Source organism: Nelusetta ayraudi, unplaced genomic scaffold (assembly GCF_046127955.1).
Source record: "Nelusetta ayraudi isolate G7.1 ecotype Tasmania unplaced genomic scaffold, CSIRO-AGI_Nayr_v1 ptg000062l, whole genome shotgun sequence".
NCBI classification, from domain to species: domain Eukaryota; kingdom Metazoa; phylum Chordata; class Actinopteri; order Tetraodontiformes; family Monacanthidae; genus Nelusetta; species Nelusetta ayraudi.
Window position 1 is genome coordinate 1,102,501 of NW_027466112.1, and position 25,000 is coordinate 1,127,500.

At 46.3% G+C, this 25,000-nt stretch overlaps 1 protein-coding gene across 1 annotated transcript in view; it reads left to right on the forward strand.

The window, feature by feature from the left end:
• Positions 1–25,000, forward strand: part of LOC142897942 (adhesion G protein-coupled receptor D2) — a gene marked incomplete at its 5' end in the record, with an annotated part of 73,926 nt that overhangs the window by 32,130 nt on the left and 16,796 nt on the right. Inside the window, 2 exons of the mRNA XM_076040589.1 lie at positions 3,107–3,160; positions 7,676–7,895. Coding sequence (XP_075896704.1) covers positions 3,107–3,160; positions 7,676–7,895 — 274 coding nt within the window. The remainder of the gene's footprint in view (positions 1–3,106; positions 3,161–7,675; positions 7,896–25,000) is intronic.

A 25,000-nucleotide genomic window follows, 5' to 3' on the forward strand; every position in this document is an offset into this window, starting at 1 on the left:
CCCGGATTGAAAATGTAATCAAACCCATGTCACCTGGATTTTCCTCACCAATGCAACTGACCGTCCAAAAGACGTCCAGAATAGGAGACATTTAGCTGTGTGTTTTATAGAAAGCACCCAGCCCCAAAGCAAACGCCGCTCTGTTGTACCTGAAAGATATTTGAAAGAGGTCAACAACAGAGTTGCCGTACGGCAGTTTCAGAAGTAATCGGTGAGGGAAAAATTGAACTCTGGGATTTGGGCGACAGGCTGGAGATTCGTTTACACACGCAGCTAACATAAACACAACCCGGGGCCCAGTTAGACTTGGCTGACTTGACAACCTGCTTTTCTTCAGAGTTTCCATCGATTAAAACCATCCTTCTTGACCTCGCCTAAACGCTCGCCTAAACGCTCGCCTTTTCTGCACTTTTGTTGCCCGCCACCTTTCCCCCCCCCCCTCCTATTCTTTTACTTCCTTACATCTTGAAGAGCTGTCCCTGAGTCGCAGGCTGCGCGCAGACAGCGGCGAGCCACCGAGGGCTTGACCCTTTACACTGCAAAATAAATCAACGCTGCATTCTTGCTTAAGTGGCTATTTTTTCCTGCTTTGGAATTCATTTTCTTACTCTAACTCGCCCTTGACCCCCCCGGGGTCTTCACAATTTGTGAGCAGCTCATGTACATGTTCTGCTTTTCAAACGGCTGCACGCACCCTTTTGTAAATATTGAAAAAAGAATAATAACCAACGTCTCGTTTTATTTCTTCTCTTGATGTTACAGTTCAATCTCCCGGTCCAAACCGCCTCCGCCTTTCCTCAGGGCTCTTTTTGTGCATCCTCGCACAGCTTGTCTTCATGCAGGAACTCTAACTTGAGGCAGAACTCGGTCCGTCACCGAGCCCTGAAGCCCCAAAGGAAGATTTGACCCACAGACAAATTATAGACCTAATCCTGACACATTGAATCTTTAGTAATGAGCCGATGCTCAAGCCAACCAGGCCAGAACTGCAAAGACTCAAACCTGTAGACCCCCTTTCATGGCATGAGCTCACACGTGTGAGACAAAGTCTCGTAAAACTAGAGTAAAGTTTGAAAAGTTGCTTGTGAACCTGGTCAAAGCGTTTTATCTAATGTGAAGCCATTCTACTTTGATATGCTAAAGTGATGAATTAACCATTTCCTCTGAGTCCGACATCGCTCCAGTCATCAGCTTGATTTCCACTCTCAATAATTACAAATGTTGCGCTGGAAAGAAAAAGCAAAAAAAAAACAAAAAACAAACAAACCAAACAAAATCACCCAACAAACTGCGTCTGCCGCGATTACGCTCAAAAACGCGGCGTTTTAATTGCTAATTAGCCCGTGATAGCTCTCCATTATTCATCGCAATTAGCTTTTCCTTGGTGGTCACCTTGTAATCCCGCGCTTTGATGACCTTTTATTTCCATCAGTTCCAAGGATGTCGGCAGGTGCGATATCGGCGCGCCCGCTTTCATATGGTAATCGCTTAACGCCCATTTACATGGGAAACAGAGCGTTTGCATCACGGCGGGAAAACCTTGAGTGTGCGTGTGTGTGTGTGTCGGGGGTGGGGTGGGGGGGGAGGACCCTTAAACACCTAACGATCAGCTAAAACAATGCCCTTCCCCTCATTGTCAAATGATTAATTAAGTTGTGTCGTGTAATTGCCTCCGCGTTGCCGGCTGCTTTTGATATCGGGCGTAATCCCCGGGACCCCCCCTACCCCCCCATACCCCCCGCAACCCTCACACACACCCACTTACACTACCGTAAGGCGGCGTCAGGGGCGATCCGCGGGAAAAGACCCGATGCTGTTGATTCTGTCCGCTGACAAGGATCAGCTCCTCTTCATTATGTGGCCCTTCAACGTGGAAAACGTATGCAAAGCACCCTCCGCGGACGGTCGCTGTGTGTGTGTGTGTGTGTGTGTGTGTGTGTGTGTGTGTGTGTGTGTGTGTGTGTGTGTGTGTGTGTGTGTGTGTGTGTGTGTGTGTGTGTGTGTGTGTGCGGTGTCACAATTTATAACACGTTGCGAATTAATGAAGCCATAAGCCATAATGCATATTCACTAACGTGGTGGGCCGGGCGGGGACGGCTTGTAGTGATGAGTGCCCGGCTGTTACAAATTTACAATGACACACACAAATACGCACAGGCGCGCACACACATACACACACATATAGCGCAGGCACAGACCAGAAATTTAGCCCATTTCACTAAACTAACTCTCGAGTACCTCCTGCTCTATTTGTGCTTGAGAAGTTTTTTATTTTTATCTATTTATTTATTTTTTTAATGCAGGATGTATAATTCAATATCTTGTTAAGAGTGACATTACATTCCAGCTATTTAATATGCCAGCCGACCAATAGAACGTGTATCTTCAAGCAATAAACTGAACAATGTGTTAAAATGATGGAAATGAATTATTTCGGCGGCAGCGGCGGCGGCTCTGGTGCAGTTTTACAATGAAATAATATATAATTATATACATTAAACTGATATAATTATTTTTAAAATAAAAATGTTAATTACTTAAGGTCGGCGCCACGTGATGTTGCAACAAGGGTAGAAACAAGGGTCGTGAAACTATCGCCCACCGGGTGCTGTGTGTGCGTGTGTGTGTGTGTGTGTGTGTGAGCGGCGTGGCGCCCTGCTGCTCGCCGTCTCATCCCGAGTGTGAAAATGTAATCTGTTCTGCTACGGCGGTCCCTCTGCCCGTCCGACGGCTCCATTTGTTGATCGCAGCACTCGGGCGCTGACAGATGAGAGCTGGAAGTCGTCTCCTTAGTTTGCCGCCTCTATGTGTCACTTTCAAGTCCCATTAGCCACTGGGACGGACACATTGGAGCGGCCTCACACTCTCTCACTCTCGCACGCACACACACACACGGACACACACACGGACACACGACCATGGCCTGCGGACTCCGAGACGTCCACTTCCTGCTCTCCTCTCTCTCCGTTTGATATTTTTGCAGCATCGCGGCCCAATTTTTGCTCTAAATTTAATGAGAGTGTGTATAATTTGCCCTGAAAATACATATATTCCTCCTTCTCTCCCTCACTCGCTCACTCCCTCCCTCTGCTTTCCCTCATTTCAGGTTCGGAGCACAGTCAACAGGATCAAGGAGAGGAGAAAGGCCCTTAATTTTTCAGTACGTATTTCTCCGTTTTCCCCGCAAATGAATGTACGTTCCGTCGCGGCGCTCTTGTTTATTCCTCAGCACAAGCGCGCCGGACCTGTTTTCCTTACAAAAAACCAAAGAAAAACCAAAGAAAAACCGACCTGCGCTGGCAACAGCGATGAAATCTAGTCCCCAAAGTAGCCCGCAGGTGCTGCTCCCTCGCACCGTCGACAGGCTGTGTTTGATGCCCGTATACATCAGGAGTGGACACTCTGTAATAGCCCTTTACACACACACACACACACACACACACACACTAGGGTCTAGTGCGGCACCTTCATCGCAGCAATGTCAAGCTCCATGCTAGGTTACAAGTTTGTAATCCAGTACAAGCAGTCCCCGGACATTAAAATGTCAAGGCAGTATTTATTCCTTGTTGGATGCTGCTGCTGCTGCTGCTGGGCCCAAGTGGTTTGTGTGTGTGTGTGTGTGTGTGTGTGTGTGTGTGTGTGTGTGTGTGTGTGTGTGTGTGCCTGTGTGTGTGTGTGTGTGTGTGTGTGTGTGTGTGTGTGTGTGTGTGTGTGTGTGTGTGTGCCCGTGTGTGTGAGTGTGTGTGTGTGTGCTCGCGCACGTGAGGGCGTGTGGTGCGTCTCCGAAGATCACAGTCGGCGCTAAGCATCTTAAAACTGCTCAACAGTCGCGGCCACACGCTCGCACCTTTTATCAGGAGCGCCCCGACGGCCCGACGGCCTGACGGATCGCTCTGCATTCTTCTTCCCCCGTCGTTACCTTTATACATGCGCCTGCGCAGAAATACACAAAATACATCCATGTTTTGTTTTTTTTTCTCCCCCCCGACCACCTTATGTGTTATTATCACGCGCCACTATTTGGCCCATGGGATATTTTCCCTGCTCCTCCCACTGACCTCTGACCCCCGCGTGCCGCCACCTCATATTCCTCCGACTTTTACGCACTTCACCTCGTTGTAAAAGGGGATGAAACCTTTTCTGACGGCAGATTGTCTTTTTTTTTTTTTCTTTTTTAAATTTCAGACCACGCCAACTTCCTTTTGACCCCCCCCCACCCTCCCCACCCCCCACCACACACACACCGCCGCCCCGGGATTGACAACTGTGAGCTTGACAGAAATAAAAATAAATAAAACAGACCCATTAAATGTTTGTGTGAATTGGTCCGGCGGGCCGTCTCCCCTCTCTGGGCCCCCCCCTCACAACCCCACCCAGCACCCCCCCGCCCCCTCCCAAGCCACCAGGTGCTGGCTGATATATTGGCTGCTCATTTTATCAGCGCGGGCCCCCGTCTACCATCATTTTTACTGCTTCCTCTCCATTCTGGTGCTGGCAATTTTCCAATCTCGCCAGGTTCCGCTACCAGAATGCGCTCGTAGCCATCACGGCTGCCTGACGGTTTTTTAGCTAATGCTATTTTGCGCCATAAATCCCCCCCCCCCTTCCCTTCCCCTCCCCCCCACCCGAGATACTGTATCTACCTGTCCTTTGGTTAGATAGGAGACATTTGGCTGTAGATGACCGCACATGCCCCTATATATCCCCTTGTTGTAAAACATAGGATTGCGTTAGCGTGCCTCGGCAGCTGAGGGATAAAGAGGCTCCGCCGCCGTAACTGCATATGGGGTTATTTGAAGACAAATGGCACTTGTCTGGGACGCCGAGGTTTATATGTGTTGCCACTGGCAAAAGGGCCAGGCAGCTCGCACAACCCAAAGTGCTGATTGCAATTTAAAAATGAAATAAAAGACAGAGTTTAGTTTTACTTCCCGAGTCTCCGGCATCATTGACAGCTGATGCGATTCCTTGTTCAGCTCCGGCTGCTTGTGATAAGACCTGATGCAGAGGCTCAGAAGTTGCCATGACGTATTCCTTAGACTCAACCAAGTAATCAGGTATTTTTTTAAAACTTTATTTTGAACAGTTTTGTTCGAGCTCAATCTGCTCCAGCCTTTGCTGCACCATGTAAACACTCCAATGAGACAGAAGCAGACTGAGGACCTCTCAAGAATTCACTGTCTGTTTTCCTTCCTTCTTTTTTCCCCCCTTTTTGTGCCCCTGTTTATGGACCAAACTGCTCACAGCCTTCTAGCTTTGTCAGTCGAGAGCGCCACTTTCATTTGGTCACCAACAAGAGTTTTTGGTGGTGCAAATAATAATGTCTTTTTTAGAATTCATCCCCAAACTTACATAGTGCCTTGCTCTTATACATAGTAAACTGCCCCCTGATTGGCAAACCTCGGCACTTATCGACCATTGACTGAGTGAGTGTTAAGTTTCTTTGAACTTGCATATTAAATGCTTTAATATAGTATTTATTAATTTCCTTAATATTTCTATTGTATTTGGCACCATAAAGGCTGCACTCTGAATTCCCTTTTATAAAAAATATAGATTCAAGTTTGTTCAATATATATATTTTCTTTTTGGCATTTCTTTGAAAAAAAAACAACAACAAACAAAGAAAAAAATACCTGCACCTGTGTTGATGTTGACATGAGTTGACACCATAAATCCTAAACAAATTTTGCTCCATTTAAAGTGAACCCTTTGTGCCAGCACCGGCGGTCCAAGGTTCGCAGTCAGACTGTCCCTGAGCAGTTTTTGTGCCGTTTGTATAGGACATTGTCTTGCTGCGGAACAAGAGCGAGATGATCAATAACCGTGTTTTCGGGTTGTTGTGGGTTTTTTTTTATATTTATTTATTTATTTTTTGTGGCTGTTTTCTCCACTTGGCATTCGTGCTTCTGTTGCGTTTCCCCCGACTGCAGAAACACAACAGATACTGGATCTTTTAATCATGTGTGCTAACATGCGAGGCTGCGACTCGGGAAGCAGTTTGGACCCAAGGGCAATTTGACACACCGACTGCAGTGTTGCTCCACAACATGAGACACTGTTGTAGTTTCTTTTTTAAAGTTAGCGTACAACTAAGTTTACTGCACTAAAGTCTTCGACCGCAGGTCATAAAGATGACATCAAGTAAATACTTTTAAAAAAATCTGTCAGTGACCCTTTGAAAAAAATAAAATTGTATTGTTATCAACTTGTCAAATTAATTTGAAATTCTTAACCGATCACTAATAATAGTCTTGACTGACTTGTTGCAAATATATCAAACGGTGCACGTGTCAACAAATACACTTTGACCTCTGCGACGCAAAAAAACAAATTCAAACGACGCAGCAGTCCGGGAAATGATTTTCTGATGTATACATTGGACTTGATACAGGGACATGAGACAGTTGTGACCCGGACGACCCCATATAAATTCCTCCAAACCTAATCAAACACTCTTCCCTCTTAAATTGTGCTCCTCTGTCAACCGCAGCAGGCCTCCGCATGGGCGTCGGGTCACGCACGCGGCTCTTTAAGCCACAGGGGGGTGGGGTTTTACACACAACACATGCACACAGACACACTCCCTGACCAGTGTCGCTGCCGGTTTGATACCGAGTGCCTCCTGACCCACCCTGACCTCCCTCTTGTGCACACACAGCCAGATTGCTTTGAGAAATAAAGCTGTCAGTTGCAGGGCCCAAATAAAAAACAGCCCCTTCCCCCTCGTGCTCCCTATCTCTGACACCGCTGAAATATAGATATAAATTGGAAGCGGATTAGATTTTTTTGATCTTAATTCAAAATGTGACAACATATAAGAAGGTCTGGAGTTTTTTTTTTGTAATTTGTTTTTTCTGCGAGGAAGGGGAAAAAAAAATGATTGAACTATAATTTGAAAAACGCCGCTGGACTCCTCGAGTTTCTTTCTGTTTGTCCAGCATTAAATAAAATAAAATGAAAATAAAAACAAAATTGACTTTTGTTTTTGCTGATGATGATGTTGGAATCATTTACTGTATTTTTCTGTTTATTTTTAATTTTTTAATTTAATTTTGTCTCTGCATCACCAGAGCTGGACCACCACAGTACAAAAACAACAATTGTGAGCCTTGAGTATTTTCGGTGAGAGGAATTCCTGCTTGTTGTGTATCTTTCGTGGAGCAGCACGAGAAATGCTGAACAGCAACAGGTCTGAAAGTACTTGTAAGTACTTTCATTGAAAAAGAATAGACAGACAGAGACCTTGAAAGTGGGCCAATTTACAAAAGACTAAAAGGGTCCTTTACCACATAGGCATACAGGCATCTGGACTGATCACACAACACTTTGTGCACTTTGCTGCTGTCCATGACATATCACATGCCCCAGAAACACACAGTGGTTAAATCCTGTGCCCTGGCTCATTGATAATTCTGAGCAATTTTAACATAATACACGCTGACCTTTGTGGAATTGAACCCGTGACCTCTGCCAAACATGTTTTCCTCATATCAGTTGTTGCATTCAAACGGCGTGCTTCTTCTGCTGCGACGCCACCGCTTCACTTAGCGTTAACATTAAGCGCCTCCCGGTTAAAGCGTGCACCTGCCTACATCCTTGTGATGTAAAACACTAACATTAGTGTAATTACGCGCACGCTGCAGTAAACAACAACCTGGTCGTGTGTTTGCAGAACTGTGCCACCTCTCGTCCGTCCAGCTCGGTGACCAGCTCTCGTCCTGTCAGCCTCCCTCTGGGAAGTGCTCCGAGCCAGGAGGAGGAGGAGGCCTCCATGGCTCACGGCAGCAGCAGTAGCAGCAGCAGCAGTAGCAGCAGCAGCAGCAGCAGCAGCGGCGGCGGCGGCAGCAGCAGCAGCAACCCGGCCTCAAAGAAGGACGAAGTGAGAAACAAAGGTGAGAAATCGTGCGTAAGGAAGCAGTTCATCATGGAAGCTGCTGCTGGTCTCATGAATGGCTGAGATTCACTTTACAATGCAGCTCTCTGTCTTGGTCTCGGCCAGCTCACTCTTCACAGCCCACAGCGGGCAATACTCGATTCGGTGCGTGGCACTCGCCAACTTTTATTGGGATCACAACTTCCTCTTGTTTTTGACCTTGCAACTTCCTTTGAAAGTGTGCACAATATGATTTGACAAGTGTGCGTGCTCATTTTGATTTGTCTGATGGCCTTGAGCCAAATGAAAAAAAAGCACAGCCAAACCATCAAAAACTATTAGAAACAAGGAAGGACAACCATCTTAAAGTGTTAATTAAAAAAAAAAAAAAGAAATCCAATTAAAAATGAAAAGCTAATCTTTGTCACTAATAAACTCCTTTATTTGAAGAGGGCAGCACCTGAATTCTGGCTTTATGAAGACATTTAAGATGATAGTGTGGCTTGTATCTTTTAAATCTACTTCGAAAAGACTGCACTTGTATGTGGAAGCATGTAAATTGTCTGTAGGGCACAGATTAAGTCTTCAGACACTGCATTTACAAAAGGTCCCCACCCCCCCACCCCCGCTCCAAATGTAACTGAGGCTTTTCAAAATAGCAGCGCTTGTAATAAGGTGGCCTTTTTTATTAACGCGTACAGCAAAAGCGTCTTTTGATCCTGTGGTGCATTATGCTGCTACTAATCGCACTGTCCACACAAGCGGCCTCATCTTTAAAAGAAATGATTGAAATGTTGAATATAAATTCAACGATTGAATGAATGAATGAATGAATGAATGAATGAATGAATGAACTGTAAATTGTTGGAATTTTTTAGCCGCAGCGCCCTTGATTCTTCTTTCGCTCTCTTTTCATCAGCTCATTGTTAAATAAAATGATAATCTATGGAGCGCTTTATCTCTCTTCTGTGCGTGCGTGTGTGTGCGTGCGTGCGTGTGTTCAGAGGTCATTGTGGCATATATATTGTGCATGTAAATATATATGTATATACACACACCGCCTCAGCGCACCCGCTACCTTTGACTGCACACTTTTTCTCTACTTATCACCTCTTGAGAATCCTCCTCGATGTCGGATTGAATCTCGGTGGAATTGTGAGGAAACTCAAGTTTGCTTTCTACCAACTTCACTCGCGCACTCACTTGCGTTCACTTCAAATGCCGGCATCGCGCAAACTTCAAGTCTGTGCTGTATAATATACGCCACTCACGACAAGCTCCTGATATTCGACCTTTGGTTGAAATTCCCCTCCGTTGTCATTTCACATCATGAAAACGGAAGCGCCCTGTGGTCCTTCCTTCACCTGAAACCACCGGAAAGTTACCACACTGAAAAGACTGATTTCGCCCCCTAGTGTTGGGGAGGAAGACACGTTCCCGTCCAATTGTGAACGGCGTGTTGACGAAGACTCTTTAAATATGACCTGTGATTGGAGCAGGACATGTAGTGGTCAATTCATGGATTGGACACTTGTGTTGTTTTTTTTTTGTGTATTTTTTTTTGGGGGGGGGGGGGTTAATCACACTGTTAGGTAATAGCTTTTTATTATGAGTAGTGAATTTGTTGGAGCCGAACATTCAAAGGTTTAGAGACACTTGAAGGACATTTGTGGTTGTGGTTTTAGTGTCTAATTGTCTCATTAGAGAAGCGCATGCTGAGCAGGAAGCTCTGAACCACTGGACGTAGGAAAAAGTTTAGAGTAGTTTAAAACAAAGTTCACCTGAGGTTGTCGTGCGTTTTTGGTGAAATTGCATTCCGACGCCGACTGCCGCCAACTTGCTCCTGGAGGTGTGCTGAGTGACAGAACAACAACGCGTCGCCGAGACTTGGAGGAGTTTGTTGTCCCAAGCACTGTTTCAGCAGCCCGCAAAAATATTTGTACGGAAATTATTACAAGAAGCCGCCCTAAATGGTGAGGCCGAGACCTGGCGTGTTATTCCCGCTTGAAAGGACCCCTGCAACCTTCAACTAGGCCATTGTGCAGGGCGAGCTCATCAAAAATGCAGCACCCACACACAATGTTTTCCCTTTCAAACGCAGCCCCAACACACACACACACACACGCACACACACACGCACGCGCGCGCACGCACGCACACGCACGCACACACGCACGCACGCACACACACGTTCTCATTTATTCATTCATGTTGCACTTGTCCTTCTCTTATGCTCACAACAAATACGTGCTTTACTTTGTTCACCCTTTTCACCTTGTACCCTCAACATAACACACTGTCTGCCTTGGACATTTGTGCCATCCAACTCCAGCAAACAGAAAAGGAAAAGGCATAAAGGTTTCCGAAGATCAGAAGCAGAACATTTCCCCCCGTCCGTTTGCCCACACACTGCCCGACAAAAGAGGGGTTGACCTTGCGCGCAAGCTAGCGTTATCACTTAGGAGATGCCGGGGTTATTGTTTGGGAAAGAAAAACGGGGGCCCATCTGGATGCCTGTTGTTTGTGCGCCGTGGCAAAAAGAGATATTGGGCACGGTTGTGTGGAGTGCGGAGCACAATTAAAGCCTTTGCACTTGTTAAGCTCCTTGTGTCCTGGCCTTTTTGACCCGGGCGCTCTTTATTTTGACTTTTCCACCAATTTAGGAGGAGGGATTTAGGAAAGATGTGACACAGCAGCAACAATGGGATGTAACTAAGTACAAATATTTTGTTACTGTACTCGAGTAGATTTTTCAGGTATCTGTACTTGACTGAAGTATTTATTTTTCCGACAAATCTTTGCTTTTACTCCCTACATTTGTACACACATCTGTTCTCTCTAGCTCTTATAATGGAAAAACATGCTCATTAGTTTTTTTTTTTTTTTTTTTTAAAAAAACATACAAATTCTGTTCAAAGTAATTAACTTTTCATTTCTTATAGTCGTTATTGCCTGAAGTGGAGCCATTTGAACTGTGCCTTTGTGTAGTTAAATATGAAAGTGGATCGTCTTTTAGAGGGAGATTATTTTAGAGCACCTCGGGCTTTGGGCTCACTGTTCATTATGTGTTCAGTACAAAGGAAAATAAAAATGTTAAAAATAACATTGGTTATTGTTATTAAAAGCATAAACATCCATTAATGGCTGACTGCAAAAAATAACATTTTTACTTTTCTTTTCTTAAGTAAATTGCAGAACCTGTACTTTCTTAGTTTTACTTGAGTTGGGGAGTTGAATCAGTACTTTTACTTTTACCAGAGCGTTTTGTTGTTTGTTTGTTTTTTTTCCAGAGGTATCCACAGTATTGCAGTGTAATGTAAAAATAATGTCACAAACTAAATAAGGGACTTTTTTTTTATTGGCTGTCTTTCCATTTTTATTGGAGAAACTTTAATGCAACTCTACACATCTTCTAAAATCTATTTTGGGGTAAATCTAAGCAAAAGCTCATGCAGCACCATGCAATGACAGTTTGTGTCAATTGTTTGAGTGCGTGTTTCACTGTGTGCAGCTGTGCCAGTGGCAAGAAAGCAGCTGCGTTACCTGACGGTCGCAGACAGGCGCTCAGTTTCCAACTCCGAGCCGACGCTCAATTACACCCAGACGAAGCCATTTGCATTTGGTGGTCGAGAGCAGATTGAAGAGGCAAGCAAATGGTCTGAATAATATTATCTGACAGTAAATAATTTGTGCGATTCCGTGGCGTCAAAAGCATGATCTCTGCCGGCGAGCTTGTGTTGTCAGGTTGCAGGTGGAAGCCCCCCCCACTCCCACTCCCACTCCCACCCCCCGCCGAGTGAATCTGACGGAGGAGCTGATTTAACTACCGGTGCGCCGACGGAATAAATGAGACAGTGGCAGTGTTGAGAAAAATGCAAATCTCCCGCAAAGGAAACGCTGTAAATCACGGAGAGACGAGAGACGCGCGGAGCGGCAATGAGGAGCAATAGCAGCCGGCATAACGTTCACTTGTGAATATCATCATTCAGTACAGTCGTAAACTGTGATTCATTCGTCCAGCTCATCTGGAGCATTAGGTTCCGTTGTTTTCCTCAAATGTCACTGAGGAGAGAGTATTTACCATTCATTCGTATGAAGAAAACCAACTGGTGCTGATTAACTCACTCAAGCAGTCTGTCAATTCAGATGAACAGCATACTAGTTCATTGTAAGTTGGGACGCACCCATACCACAACAAGTAGTTTGAGTCCTTAATAGCACCATTGCACATTATAGAATAACTTTGATCTTTTTTAATTTTTCAACAGATGTTCCGTTACACAAGTCACAAGTTTAACTGCAGGCTTAATAACTTGTGCTCGTCATGCACATTTCTCTTACTTTTGAAAATGATTCTGAAGTTTAGCAGAAACTGGCGTCCCCCCCCCACGTCATAACCAAACGACTCATAACACGGTTGAGCACATCACGGGTCAAGCTACTCGGCTGAGTCCATGGTGTCTGGTTTGTGTTCGAATGTAACCAGAAGATTTTTTGATGATGTCTGATTTCCATCAGTGGTCCAGCTGCTTTCTCTGTTTCAGAGTTTCTTTTCATGCCTTTCAGACACTCCAGTGGGGAGGCAGCACAGGGAATGTCCGTCATTGGCACATTTGAGCCAGTAATAGAAAGGCGTCTTCGGATGATTCGGCAGCAACCGACATGAAATCGAAATGCCGCACTTAAACAATCACAATTTTAAGAATTTGTGAATTCAATTTGACCTTCTCTAAACTTTTGAATGCTCAGGCCTCACTGATTTCACTGACAACATACTGATAACAATGTGGTTAGCTAACACATTCAGGACACAGGTAGTTTTAAAAATAAATGAAGAGATTCAAACAATATTCTCATTGCACAGCACCTGTGGCGCACTCATGATAGGACAAAAAGTTTTGCTTGGTTGAGATCATCCTGTTTTGAATATGGAGTTTATAATTGGCCCATTCTATTGGCGAGTAGCGAGTGGATGAGGTTGCGATGCCGCTGTTTCCCTCTCAGGTTGTGATGTCACATGACAGCTATGTATCGAGCCTTTGTTCGAACTTGGTTTCCTTCTGTTAGGAGGAGGAGGAGGAGGAGGAGGAGGAGGAGGAGGAGGAGGGGGAGGGGCCTTCAAATAGGATTGGATTTTAAAAGCCGACAGCCGTAATCCAGAGCAGGAACCCACTCAGAATTTTATCTTGTGTGAGTTAAAACATTTTTTTTGCGCGCACTCGCTCTCTCTCTCACACACACACACACACACACACACACACACACACGCACACACACTCCTTAATAACCGCATGACTGTTGTGGAGAAAATGTACAGTGTTCCTTTGCAGCCCTGTGCGAGTTCATTGCAAGACTTATTTGGACTGTCATTTCCAGTTTGCGCGGCGCCGCTTGCGGGGAACCATATGCCTGCGCATTGCTGACACATGACACCCCTTCAACTTCCTCCCCACCCCCCCCCACCCCACCCCCACCCCCATCCCCAGCATGTGTTCCTCAGCATCCCCTCGCAATTAGGGCCCTTTCAGGTTTTAGCAGCGCGTCGGGCCGCCTGTTGCGCGTGTGGTAGCGCAGCTCAAACGCATTAAAACCTTTCTGACACAGGCGTCGGTTCGATTTCCTCTCACCTCCGCTCGGCAGCGGAACAGCGGCTCCTCAATCTCCAAAACGCGCCGGCGCCGCGGGCCCTCCTCCGTTTGTTACGAGCGCCGGTGCGAGAGGGATTTTCTTCTCCGCCTTGTGGCCCGGCTGGTGTTTGAAGGCACGCGAGGTTGTTGCAGCTTGGGACTTGGCCCCGATCAAAAGCTCCAATCACAGACAGTGATGAGCAATTCCCCCGTGGCGGAGAAGTATTTGACCTCTGAATGGCAGCTCGTGTTCAGTGTCGGTCTGATGGAAGGTGATGTGCGCTAATTCTACATCTGCTCCAAGCAAACGGGGCCGCAAAGACCAGCCAAGTTCCCCCTTCAGCGGAAAACAAAACCCCCACCTCCTCGCCCCAGTTCTGCAATTCCATCTATGCTCGGTCATATTTGTTGTGTCTTTTCTATTTTTTCCTTTATCAACCATAAAAAAAATTGACAAAGTGGATATAAATTGGGATCGTGTGCGCCTCCACTTGAATGTGGCTTTAGATTTTATTTGTGGGTTTGGCTATTTGGAGGATTTGTGGCTCTTGTCATGTGGGCTTTAAGGACTCGGCCGTACTCTCGCGGTATAAATACCCAAACAAACACGCAGCGGTCAGAGCGTGCATAGGTTTGCCACGTATTTACATTCCGCTCCCCCGCCTGGGTCGTTGCTTTTCGCTTTCCCCCAGCCGGCAGATTTGTTTCTTCTCGAACCGGTCCCTTCTTCGCCTCCGAAACACATTGTTGCCGTTTCTTTTATTTTCTCTCCCAGATGGAACGTTTTTTTTTTTTTTTTGTGTGTGTGTCCGCCGCATCTCGTCTTTTCACAGCGTTCGAGGCCGATTCACAAAAGAAACTCGCGACGGAAACTAAGAATTCACGCTCTAATCCTCGCGCCACCCGTCCTCGCCTTTGTTTGAAAAATCTGGGAAGCGTCCTGCGCTCATTTGAAACGGCAGCGTTTTCTTTACGTGTGCGACTGCCTGGCATTTTGGATTCATCACAGCCGACGAAACAAACCCAGAGATGAAATATTGAGCCCATTTGGTTGTTCTTAAGTGGCTTTAAGCGCAACTGTTTATGCATATTTGTCTAGCTGCTGTAAGAAAAAAAAAAAGAAATAAAAAAAAAAGAAATCCGTAGCGGGCAGCTTGAATTTGTTTTCCCCGGCTGCTCTGCATAACGACGCCGCGCTATCACACGCAGACGGTGAAGGGAAGTCTATTCATAATTCAAAGAAACAACGAGGCGCAGGGGCTGCGGCGGTGTCACGGAATAACAAATTGAGGAGGAGAAAGTTGAATTTGTATCTGCTTATGGAGGCTGACTGCATTATACATAGTGCAGGTGCCTCCGAGTGTGTTGGTAATGGGATGTATGATGGATGGCCGAGCTGGAGGAGCTCCCCTCTCCGTTGGGCAGTTCATCTATTTATCTGTTTATTTATTTATTCTCTCATTCAGCGAAGCGCTCAGAAACTCCGGATTTGTTTTAAGGCGCGGCAGCCGCGGCGGCGGAAGAGTGTTTGGCAGCTTCGGAAAATGCTCCCAGTTCTTCACTGTCTTCCAGTTGGCTGGGTTTTCACAGACACCTGGGGCCAGGGCTTCGCACTCCCTACCTTGTTTTGTTCCCTCGTATTCTGTGTTTAACGCGCACCTCCGTCATGCTTTTCTTGACTTAAAACTTTGCAGAAGCCACAGCCCAGTTTTCACTTCTTGAACGGATTATATTGGCAGTGCTGGTAACATTTACAGTGACACCACATTACATAACATTAACATTCACACAAATGTGCATCATTGCACAGTGTCTGTTCAGTAGGTTTTTTAGCTTTTTTCACACATTTTTTATATTGTGATTTTTGGGTTAACAATACTGCATCCCACCTGACTAATGGAAGTCATGCTGGTGGCGTGTGGCATATTGTGGTGGAAGTGTTTGGGAGTGCTTGTGACATTCAGGTGGTTCCACACGTTTGCGGTCCCCAGGAATGTTGTGCCCAGTCAAAAAAAAAAACATTACTTCTCCCAAAAGCTCAATGTCACTCATTTTTGAGATGTTCTGTTGAGCCAGATTCCATTCTCACTGGACGTTCCAACGATTCCCTCCTGGATTTAGTGATTGTTTCAATCATCAGGCTGATGAATATCTGTTTCCTGCTTGGTTTCGCTGTTGTAATGTTTGGATTCCTCCGAGTTTCTCCAACCCAAGCAAAGAAATTGACCTCCGTGCCGCTGCTTCCACATTTTTCTCATGAATTTCCAGTTGACTGTAGTAATTATTCATTCATGGAAAAAAAAAAATCATCAGACTGACTTACATGTTGCCCCCGCAAATTGCCTTTAAACTTGTGTTTTAAACCGTCCCTGCCTTGACTTGATCCACCTTTGGAAAGACTCCCCGAGAAACACCTGCATTTTCCGTCCCAGCTTTCCGTCCGGACGATCATTGTGGCCAAATAATATCAATTTTCTTCGCCGTCGTGGGGAGTGACCTCGGCGTGACGCCGGACCCACGGGGAGTGACGTGGTGGTGGGGGTGCGACCGCCGCGCCTTTGATCACACGCCATTGTCAGCTAACTGCCCTTCATGTTTAACCCCGTCAGCGTGCTCCTGTCAGGGGAGTCACTCCGGGACCCTCGTGCACTCCCGGGGCAGGTCGCCTCCCCTGGGCAGGACAATTTAGCCCCCCCACCCCCCGAATACTGTCACCCGCCTGCTGTGGCCCTCTTCAATCAGTGTATCCTGTGAAGCTGCGTACATCGATGGAGATGAAAAATGAAAATTGTATGAACTTGGTCAAACAAATTCTGTATTTTTTTTTTTGCTTGCTTTTCTGCTCATTTTGCACTTTCGTACAGACACACACACACACACACACACACACACACACACACACATTGATCTATTTCCCCCCCCGCCCCTCCCGTCGAGTGTCTTACCCCATTACCGAAGCATTAAGCACTACCAGCACGGAGCAGCTGCCAGCAGCACCTCTAAACCAATATCTTCGCCCCTCCCACAACTCACCCCCCCACCCCCATCCCCACCGTCGGCCACCTCATCTCAGCCGCCAGTGGCAACCACTTCGCCTCCAGCTTACGATGAAGCAAAGTGGGGAAGAGGAGAGGTATAAGGTTTGGGTGGGGGTGGGGGGTGGGGGTGGGGGGTTGCTGGACCGTAGATCAGGGCAGGGAGGATGGCGGCGCGACCAGGAGGTGACAGGGGAATAACATCCCTTTCTCCTCAATCGACAGGGACCATAACTCCTGCCTCTCCAGGGACAGATTGAGAAAGGCAATAGCCCGAGGGGTTGTGAAGCGCGGATGCTTAGGAGAATTGAAAGTTAAAAGGAAAAAAAAAAAAAAAAACGCAGTTTGTCGACTTGCAGCCACTGATTCAGCACCGAGAATTGTCTTCCTTCTTTATTTATTATGTTTTATCCATTTTATTTATTTACAGAACGTGGCGGCGGGGCTAAGAGCTGTTGTCCCCGGTCCCGCGGGGTGACCTATCGCAGACGGCCGGGGGGGGGGGGTGAAACCTTCGGGGAGGCGTTTGTTAGTCACAGTGCAGATGAACTGCTGCTGCGCTGGTCTGCTGTAATAATTGAATTTGGCTAAGCATAAAAACAGACAGCAGGAGGCTGTTGTTTTTTATTTGTTTTTTGGTTAATCTTGTTTTGTACTTCATTATTTTTCAATGAATTGAACTTGACTTAACTGCCTGTTTAGCCTTCTGTTTGCAACCTCCCACCAGCACGCTGGCTTCTACCTTCCACCTGAAACAGAGTTTGGTCGCCTTGTGTGATGTCCACATGTTAACAGGGGAGCACAAGTGAGTCACCCGCTGTGGATGGAGGGAGCGTCGGGCTGGGGCTGTTGTTGCTAACCTGAGAGAGGTGCACGTTCCCCTTGTGACATCACAAAGGGCCAGTGTACAGAACGCCGTACGTTTTCTGAACTCTGTGGAAATCAAGATGGACTTTTCTCAGTTCTCCGAGACGCATACTATTGTGTGCATATGTGTATTTACTGAAGTGATGTACAGTAAACGGATTGACTGCCGTGCTAAATTGCAAAAGATGAAGAAGCATCTGCGAATTTCACACAGGCTGCAGAAAGAAGCAGATCATCTACATCCTGTTCTCTCACAGACTTTTAGGCTCACTTTTTATTTTTTTATGTGTGTGTGTGTGTGTGTGTGTGAGAGAGAGAGAGAGAGAGAGATAAAGAGAGAGTAGGCGCACAACCGTTACAGCCTGATCAATTTCACAGCGGCCTATTGAACAGCTTTTAATTCCCCTCCTTATTTTCCCTTGTTACCCGCCGAGTGTTTGTTCTCCTCCGCTGAGGGCGGGCGGGGGCAGTAAATTTTAATGCACCGTCTCTGGAAAATTACACATGTTTAATCATCGATTTTTATTCGTTCATCATGATAACATTTTGTCAGCCGGGCGAGGCTGGGCATAATAGCGGCTCGTAAAGTAAGCGGTTGATTTAGTTATGGCATTTTAAAGAGTGAAATTGACAAAATGATATGTAGGTATAACCACTTCCTTTTTTTTTCTCCTTCCCTGTGTGTACAATCTATTGATTGGCACGGTGATATACAAAGACGAGTTGAGCGTCTGCCTGCTGCCGGTAAATCAGAGGAGCCGCTGCTTAACACAGAGGACAAGGTTAGATGCCAACAACCGCTTATACCTTTAATTGCAGGGAATTAACGCTGAGAATATTTTATTATTTAACACCCTGTGTTTTCCCTCAGCACTCAGACATGGTCCAACTTTAAACCCGTTTATTAGTAAAACCCCGACGTATTGACCAGTGACTTAACAGGCAAACTTTGGGATGGTTGGTTAATTGTTCTTTGATATACGGACGGGCTCTTATTTAACTCTCCGTCACGTCCGGCGGGACCCAAGCCAGGGTGCAAGAAAGGTGAAATTTGAAGACGCACATCAAGGTTTATCATCTGTGTATGGAAAATAGAGGGATCATTAAGTTCAACTTTACTGCTGTGGAGCTGATGAAAGTGGGCATATGCACAGTCGCCATAAAGCTTGGCATGTGTGCAGGTGTGTGTGTGTGTGTGTGTGTGTGTGTGTGTGTGTGTGTGTGTGTGTGTGTGTGTGTGTGTGTGTGTGTGTGTGTGTGTGTGTGTGTGTGTGTGTGTGTGTGTGTGTGTGTGTGTGTGTAAAGGGGATAGGACAAGGTAGATTGACTCCTAATCTAAACGGCCGAGGTGTCTACTGGCATTCATATACCGCTGCACTTTGTGTCTCTGCCGGGTGAACTTTTCTGTTTGTGTGTGTGTGTCTGTGCGTAGGCGTGCGCGCGTACGCTCGGTGGGACATTATAAACAAGGCGAAAGCACAAAGCTGGTGCCGAACATTAGCGAGAGCCGCTTGTTTCCCTGAATACCGCGCGCAGGTCCGCCTGCGTGCGCCCTGCGGTTCAGTCGAAGAAGCGCGTGCATCCAAATTTCCATCTCTTTGCTCTATTTCACGCGCGCGCGCGCACGCACGCACGCACGCGCGCAGCGCGCCCAGTAGCGCGGGCGCGTCGGGTTAGCCCTCCTCCGCGGCGGCACCTGCTCCGCTGAAGGTGAAAGAAGTGCTCACTTGAGCTCATTGAAAAGTAGATGTGACAGTAAATTTTTCAGGCCCTTGTGAGATGGGAGATCTTGTTATAGCAGTCAGGATGGGGGTCAGGGCAGTGGCTGCTTGATGATTGAGGAAAAGAGAAGTAAATTCATTCTGCTTCGGGCACTTTGTCAAGTGCCAGTAGCTTACTGTTGAGAGCCACTCACCCATCACCGTGTTACGGCCCCAGAGGTCACCTCCAGCGCCATAAATCTGCCTCGCCTGCTGAACCTGCTGCCTTCCCCCAGCTAAGCACGAGCAGGGAAGGGCGGCTGCAGCTGCAGCTGCCGCTCCTCCTCCTCTTCGTCGTCGTCGTCGCCGCCGCTTAAATAAAAAGCGTGGCGGAGGCGAGGATATAGATTCCCTCATTTTTTGTGCGATGCCGTTGGTGGCGCCAGAGCAGGACACCAGTCGTCCCGTCGGAGCACCAGGGGACGCGCACGTGAAAATGATGCTTAGGCCGGGCAGTGGGGCGGAGGAATTCTGAACTTACGTTACAACGTAAGGCCGTGTTGGGAGTCAAGCAGTAGAGGCTGGGCTGTGTTTACAATCGATGCTTAAAGTTTTAATTGAGGTTTTGTGATTTTCTCTCTGTCCTAAAGTCTGCTCTTTTTTTTCTGTCTTTTTTTTATTTTTTTAAGAAGAAGAAGTTATCATAGCATAACTGTGCAACATTGGTCTTTTAAAGGTCCAATGTGTCAAATTTAGCTTAATTTATATATTTTTTTATATTGGTAAAAGCTCAACACACTGCCCATAAATACATTAATAAAAGTCTCTACTCACAGTACAATAAAAGCAATTTGGTTGTCTTGCTCCTATAGTTAGCTGCCATCTTGTGAGTTGCCATTTTTAATGGGGGGGGGCGGCTTCCTTAAAAATGTCACACAGCGCACCTTTAAAGAAAGTCCTGATATTATCAAAATCCTGCAACAATGTTGTTTCTTCCCCTCACAAATGCTTTTGGATCCAGTGAGATGATGAAAACTAAAATTGCACTCAGATATACATGTATTTATGTCAAGGCCTCACAGTCCCGATGTCGTACCAACCGCAGCGGCTTGTCACAGTCTTGTTAGTACAACACATAATCCCCATTGTTTTGTAAGTGTTTGAAATGAGCCATGACAAAAATAACCAACATACATGGCCAGTCACTAAAAAAAAAAAAATGTCAACAAGGCAAACAGAAGACTGAAGTCAGCAAATGAAAAAAAAAAAATCTCAAAAATGTTTTAACGGAACAGAAATTGACTGATGTTTGTATCTAAACACACCCAGCTCACCAGAAAAAAAAACAACAAAACAGAACAAATGGAAAAAAATAAATAATTAGAAATCACAGTGAATTTCACACCCGGTGAAATCTTCCCCGCATGAGTTTTAAGCACGGTGAAAACAAGACAAAGAGCCAGAAATTCAAACATAGAGGAAAGAATGAATAAAATGTAAATCTATGCAAACTGTTTCGATGCAAAGACACAAGGAGAGAAAGGTAAAAAAAAGAAAAGAAAAAAAGAAAAAAGGATCATTTATTTATCATGCAAGATGAAGTAGGTGTGGTCTGCACGCGCACTGTATGCCACGGTGGCGCCGCAAAGCAAATTAATTTAATTTCACCATTTCGTTTTTATGCATTGCTATACCTTGAGGGCATGTCTGCAAAAATACATTTACATTCAACTCCAACACACACACACACACACACACACACCGACAACGCCAAGGCAGATCACTGAGGACGGGCCTTATGGGAGCCTATTAGGGCTTTGAGCAGGCCTACTAAGTATACCTTGCAGGAGGAGCCACCTCCCCTCTGTCCCTGATTAGCTTCAATCGTCCGCTGCTCAATACGCATCTGCTGTAGACCTCGTCAGTGTTTTGTTGCGAGCCGACTGTCACACGCCCGTGACCTTACAGTGGGTCATTTGATTACCATCAGTGACCGTGAAATATAGATTTTGCATTTAGAGCTATTTTTTTTCTTCTAAATAAACAATCCATCCTTCCATCCGTCTCCTGCCACTGTGTCTCCTGCCGTCAGGGTCGTGGACCGGTGGCCCTGCTGGTTTTGAAGAGCAGGGTTTAAACCCTGGACCAGTCACACTCACTCGCACCTATGGATAACATGGAGTTCTCAGTTAGTTAGTGAGCCTCATGTCTTTGGACTGTCCCGTTCTTCTGTCTAATTCTCCAAGTGCAATTTTAATTTTCCATACAGTCCACTCTGCACACACCGTATGCAGTCCACCAGCTCTAAGCAGAATGTTGCAGCAACATAATACACCCTGTCTGCCACACAGCCGCAAATGATATTAACAGTAAGTTAGTCATAAAACAGCTGTATTTTATCTGTTTTTTCAGTGTTTTGTTGTGACTTTGCATTTGTTAATTTTCAATTGACATTAAAACACATGTTTTCTACATATCCCATGATATATATTTTTTTCTCCTATGAGTTGGGTCACCAAAACACTCACAATGTGCTCCTGGTTCGGCCGCTCGGTCAAATTTTAGAACCCATTGTCAAAACGTTTACCCACCCCTGGGTTAACAATGTACCCTAAAATAATTAGCATTTGTTTGTGTTTTGATTTGTTTTTTTAATTTCCTCATAGTATTCCAGAGTTTGTCAAATTCAAAGGCCAAAAAAAAAAAAAAAATAAATAAATCCGCTGTTGCGTTACGTAGTTATTTTGCTGCAAACTTTCTTCAACTCGCTTTACACAAACCATACAGGATCCTGTTTGTCATTATCCTAATGTGAAAATTGCCATATAATGAAATAGTTGGTGTCTGTTTCAGTCCACCAACAGTTTCTCAAGTCCGACGTCTGAAAAAAAGGGAAACTAATCTGGATCTCTGGCAACCTGTGGTGTGTTCTCAGATCATCTGATATCGATGTCTTTACACACACTTGTCCAGCGGTAATGACATGCTTCTTTTTTTTTTTTTTTTTTTCAAACGTGTCGTTGTGCACCATAATTACACCTGCCCTGTGTGTGCACTCATGTTTCAAACTAGCCCTGCGAGTGTCAGCGAGTGCGCACAAGCTTCTCCTCAGCGTGAGCCTGCTTCCAATACAGCCTCTTATTAGACGGTGATTATCCGCCGAATCTGGCTTCTCTCAGCCTTTGACTGAAAGTTGGAGAAGGCCGGGCGGGGGGGGGGGAGGATGGAAAGGAAGGAGTGAACACTTCCTGAACCCGGCGTTCACCCTCGATCTCTCAACTCCGGTTGTTGCCCCCATTTTGACATTTTTCCCTCCCTCTGTTTTCTGCGTAGCAACAGGAAATTCAAATGTTTGGGTGGAGAAAAAAGTACTTTAGAATGTATCGCAGCGGGCTTCTGTCATTTAACGCTTTTTACTCAATGATATTTTTGCTCTTACTGGTCAGTGGTTGTGCAATCTTTTGCTTACCCTTTTCTGCGTACAGTCTTGAAAGGGGGTAGTTTGCTCAAAATGACAACTTTGCACATTTACCCCTCGGCGCGTTCAACACGTCCGCCGCATGAGACGTTCTCGGGTTTCTCAGAGGGAAGCGGTCCCACGCTGTGGAAGTCTGTTGCTTCCAAGTGCTCCCGCGAGAGAAAGCAACAGACGGAAAACATAACATGTTGGAACGGCGCTCGCGCGGTGTCAGCCGGCTTTGGCTCGGAAGCCGCAGTGGATGTTATGGCTTAAACACGATATTTACATCATCCAAAACAGTTCTGGATGACATCACATGAGCAGTATGGAGACCGCTCATACATATATTTTTTTTCTTTTATCATTGAAGCCCTCGTTGAGTTCAATTGAGAGGAATGACTTCCCTCTGTGAAACCCCAGTGCCTCCACTGGCATTGCCGGGAGCAGTAAATTGAGGAAGTTTCAATTTCCGATGGCTTCATTTCGTGCACAATCACCACATCTTATCTATTATCCTTGACATTCTTATTTTTTATTTTTTTTTGAATGATTGTGGGGGAAACTGGATCAGCCAGAGGAAACAGTCCCTCCAGTCATTCAATCCCAGGACCTTTTTTTTGTTTTTTCTGATGCGACCACGAGCCCCAGTGATTCCTCCGCTTCCATCAGCAGCCGAGCGCCGTGGCTTCATTGTTGCGGCGTTATTACATTTACAAGGTCAACCACAGTCATTGCCTCCGTGGGCATCGGCGATAAGCGGCGCCTTCTTGAATACTGTCGGATTGTCGAGTTTACTCAACAGAAATGAATTCTCTTCTCTGCCCTTCCATTTTAAAACCCTGGGGTCGGGTTTTTTTTTTTGTTAATATATTCTTACTGCTGGATACGTATTAAGACCAAACGACATCTTTAAATTCAGACGTTACCCTTAAAAGCTACCGACACAGTGAAATTGCCACAATGCGGACAAATGAAGTGCTTGACATCGCAATTTGGCACAAAGACACAACAGCACGCACACACACACACACACACACATACAGTACCTGCTTCCTAATTGCTCCCGTCCAATAATAGCAGCCCTGATCAACACAGACCGGAGCACTGTGATCCAACAACTGTGTGCAAGGCATATAAAAGACATACGGCAAAACTAGAAAAAATAAGAAAAAAAAAAAAACCCAAGAAAAATAAAACAGAGCAATAGAACAGTGAGAGGGATGAAAATTGTGTGGCAGGATCCAGGCGGCCTGGCTGGGGAATTGTAAGGGCCCGTGCATCAGCTGTCACCCGACGGGCTTCCAAAGAGCCGGCGCGGAGCAACACAATGGAGTGGACAGATGGCCCCAAACAGAATGCAGCGGGTTTTTGATGCTATTAAAAGCCGTTTACCTCGTGCCAGACTGGGTCGAGTGCGGCAGACGCATTGTGATGATCTTTTTTTGTTCTTTCTTTTTTCGGAGTGACTGTGATTGTGCGTTTGGGCGCATTTGTGTGCGTTTGACCAAACCGGCTTCTGGTGTTTCGACAAAAAAAAAAAAAAAAAAAAAACCCTCTGGTGTGTTTTTGGCCACCTAGGAACCTTCCGCTGGTCTGATCTGGTGTGTTTGTGTGTGTGTGTGTGTGTGTGTGTGTGTGTGTGCAGGTTCATAATTAAGATACAATCAAAGGCGACGCAAAGCACGAACGCTAACGATGATTGAGTTTCGCTCAGTGGACGGCCGCCAACTCCGCAGGCCATTACGAACTCTTGGCTGCTGACCAATAAGCAGGCGAGGCTTTGAAATGGGCTCTTCCTCTCCCCCTTCCCCCGTCACCCACCCACCTCCACCCCCGCCTCACCCACCTCCAGTCAGTTCCGCCCTGTCTGACTTCTCCTCCTCGTCTGCTGCGGCGGGCGACGAGCGGCGGCTCTGACACCTCCGAGTGATGGACTCCCTCGGCCCGCTGACCTTTTCTCTCTCGGACCGCTCGCACCTCACCCCCCCCACCACCACCCCCCACCTGCCCTCGCCCATCCATGTAGATGAGACATAGACAGATGAAGATATTTTGCAAACGTGCGGGTGCGGGTGTCAGAGGGGACGGAGGGGGCGGGGCCGGAGTGAAATTAGTTTTCGGTTGTTGGTGGATCGACGGGCGGGCGACCCACCTTCAGATCAGCGCTCGGCCAAGGAGATTAATCCCGGGGGGGCGTTGGGCAGACGTGACGGGGACATGGTGGGGGGGCCGGGGCGGGGGGGGGGGGTTTGGCCTTCGCCACCAACTGGGACACACCGGCTCAGATTGGTTCAGAATGTTTACTCAGTTTATGCAGCTGCTGTGCATGTTGGAAAGGCAGACAAATGGTCAAAAGTTCCTGTGGGTGAAATTGGTCTCGATTTAAGATTTTCATATTGGTAAAAGAATGGTTCTCAACAAGATTATACATAGAG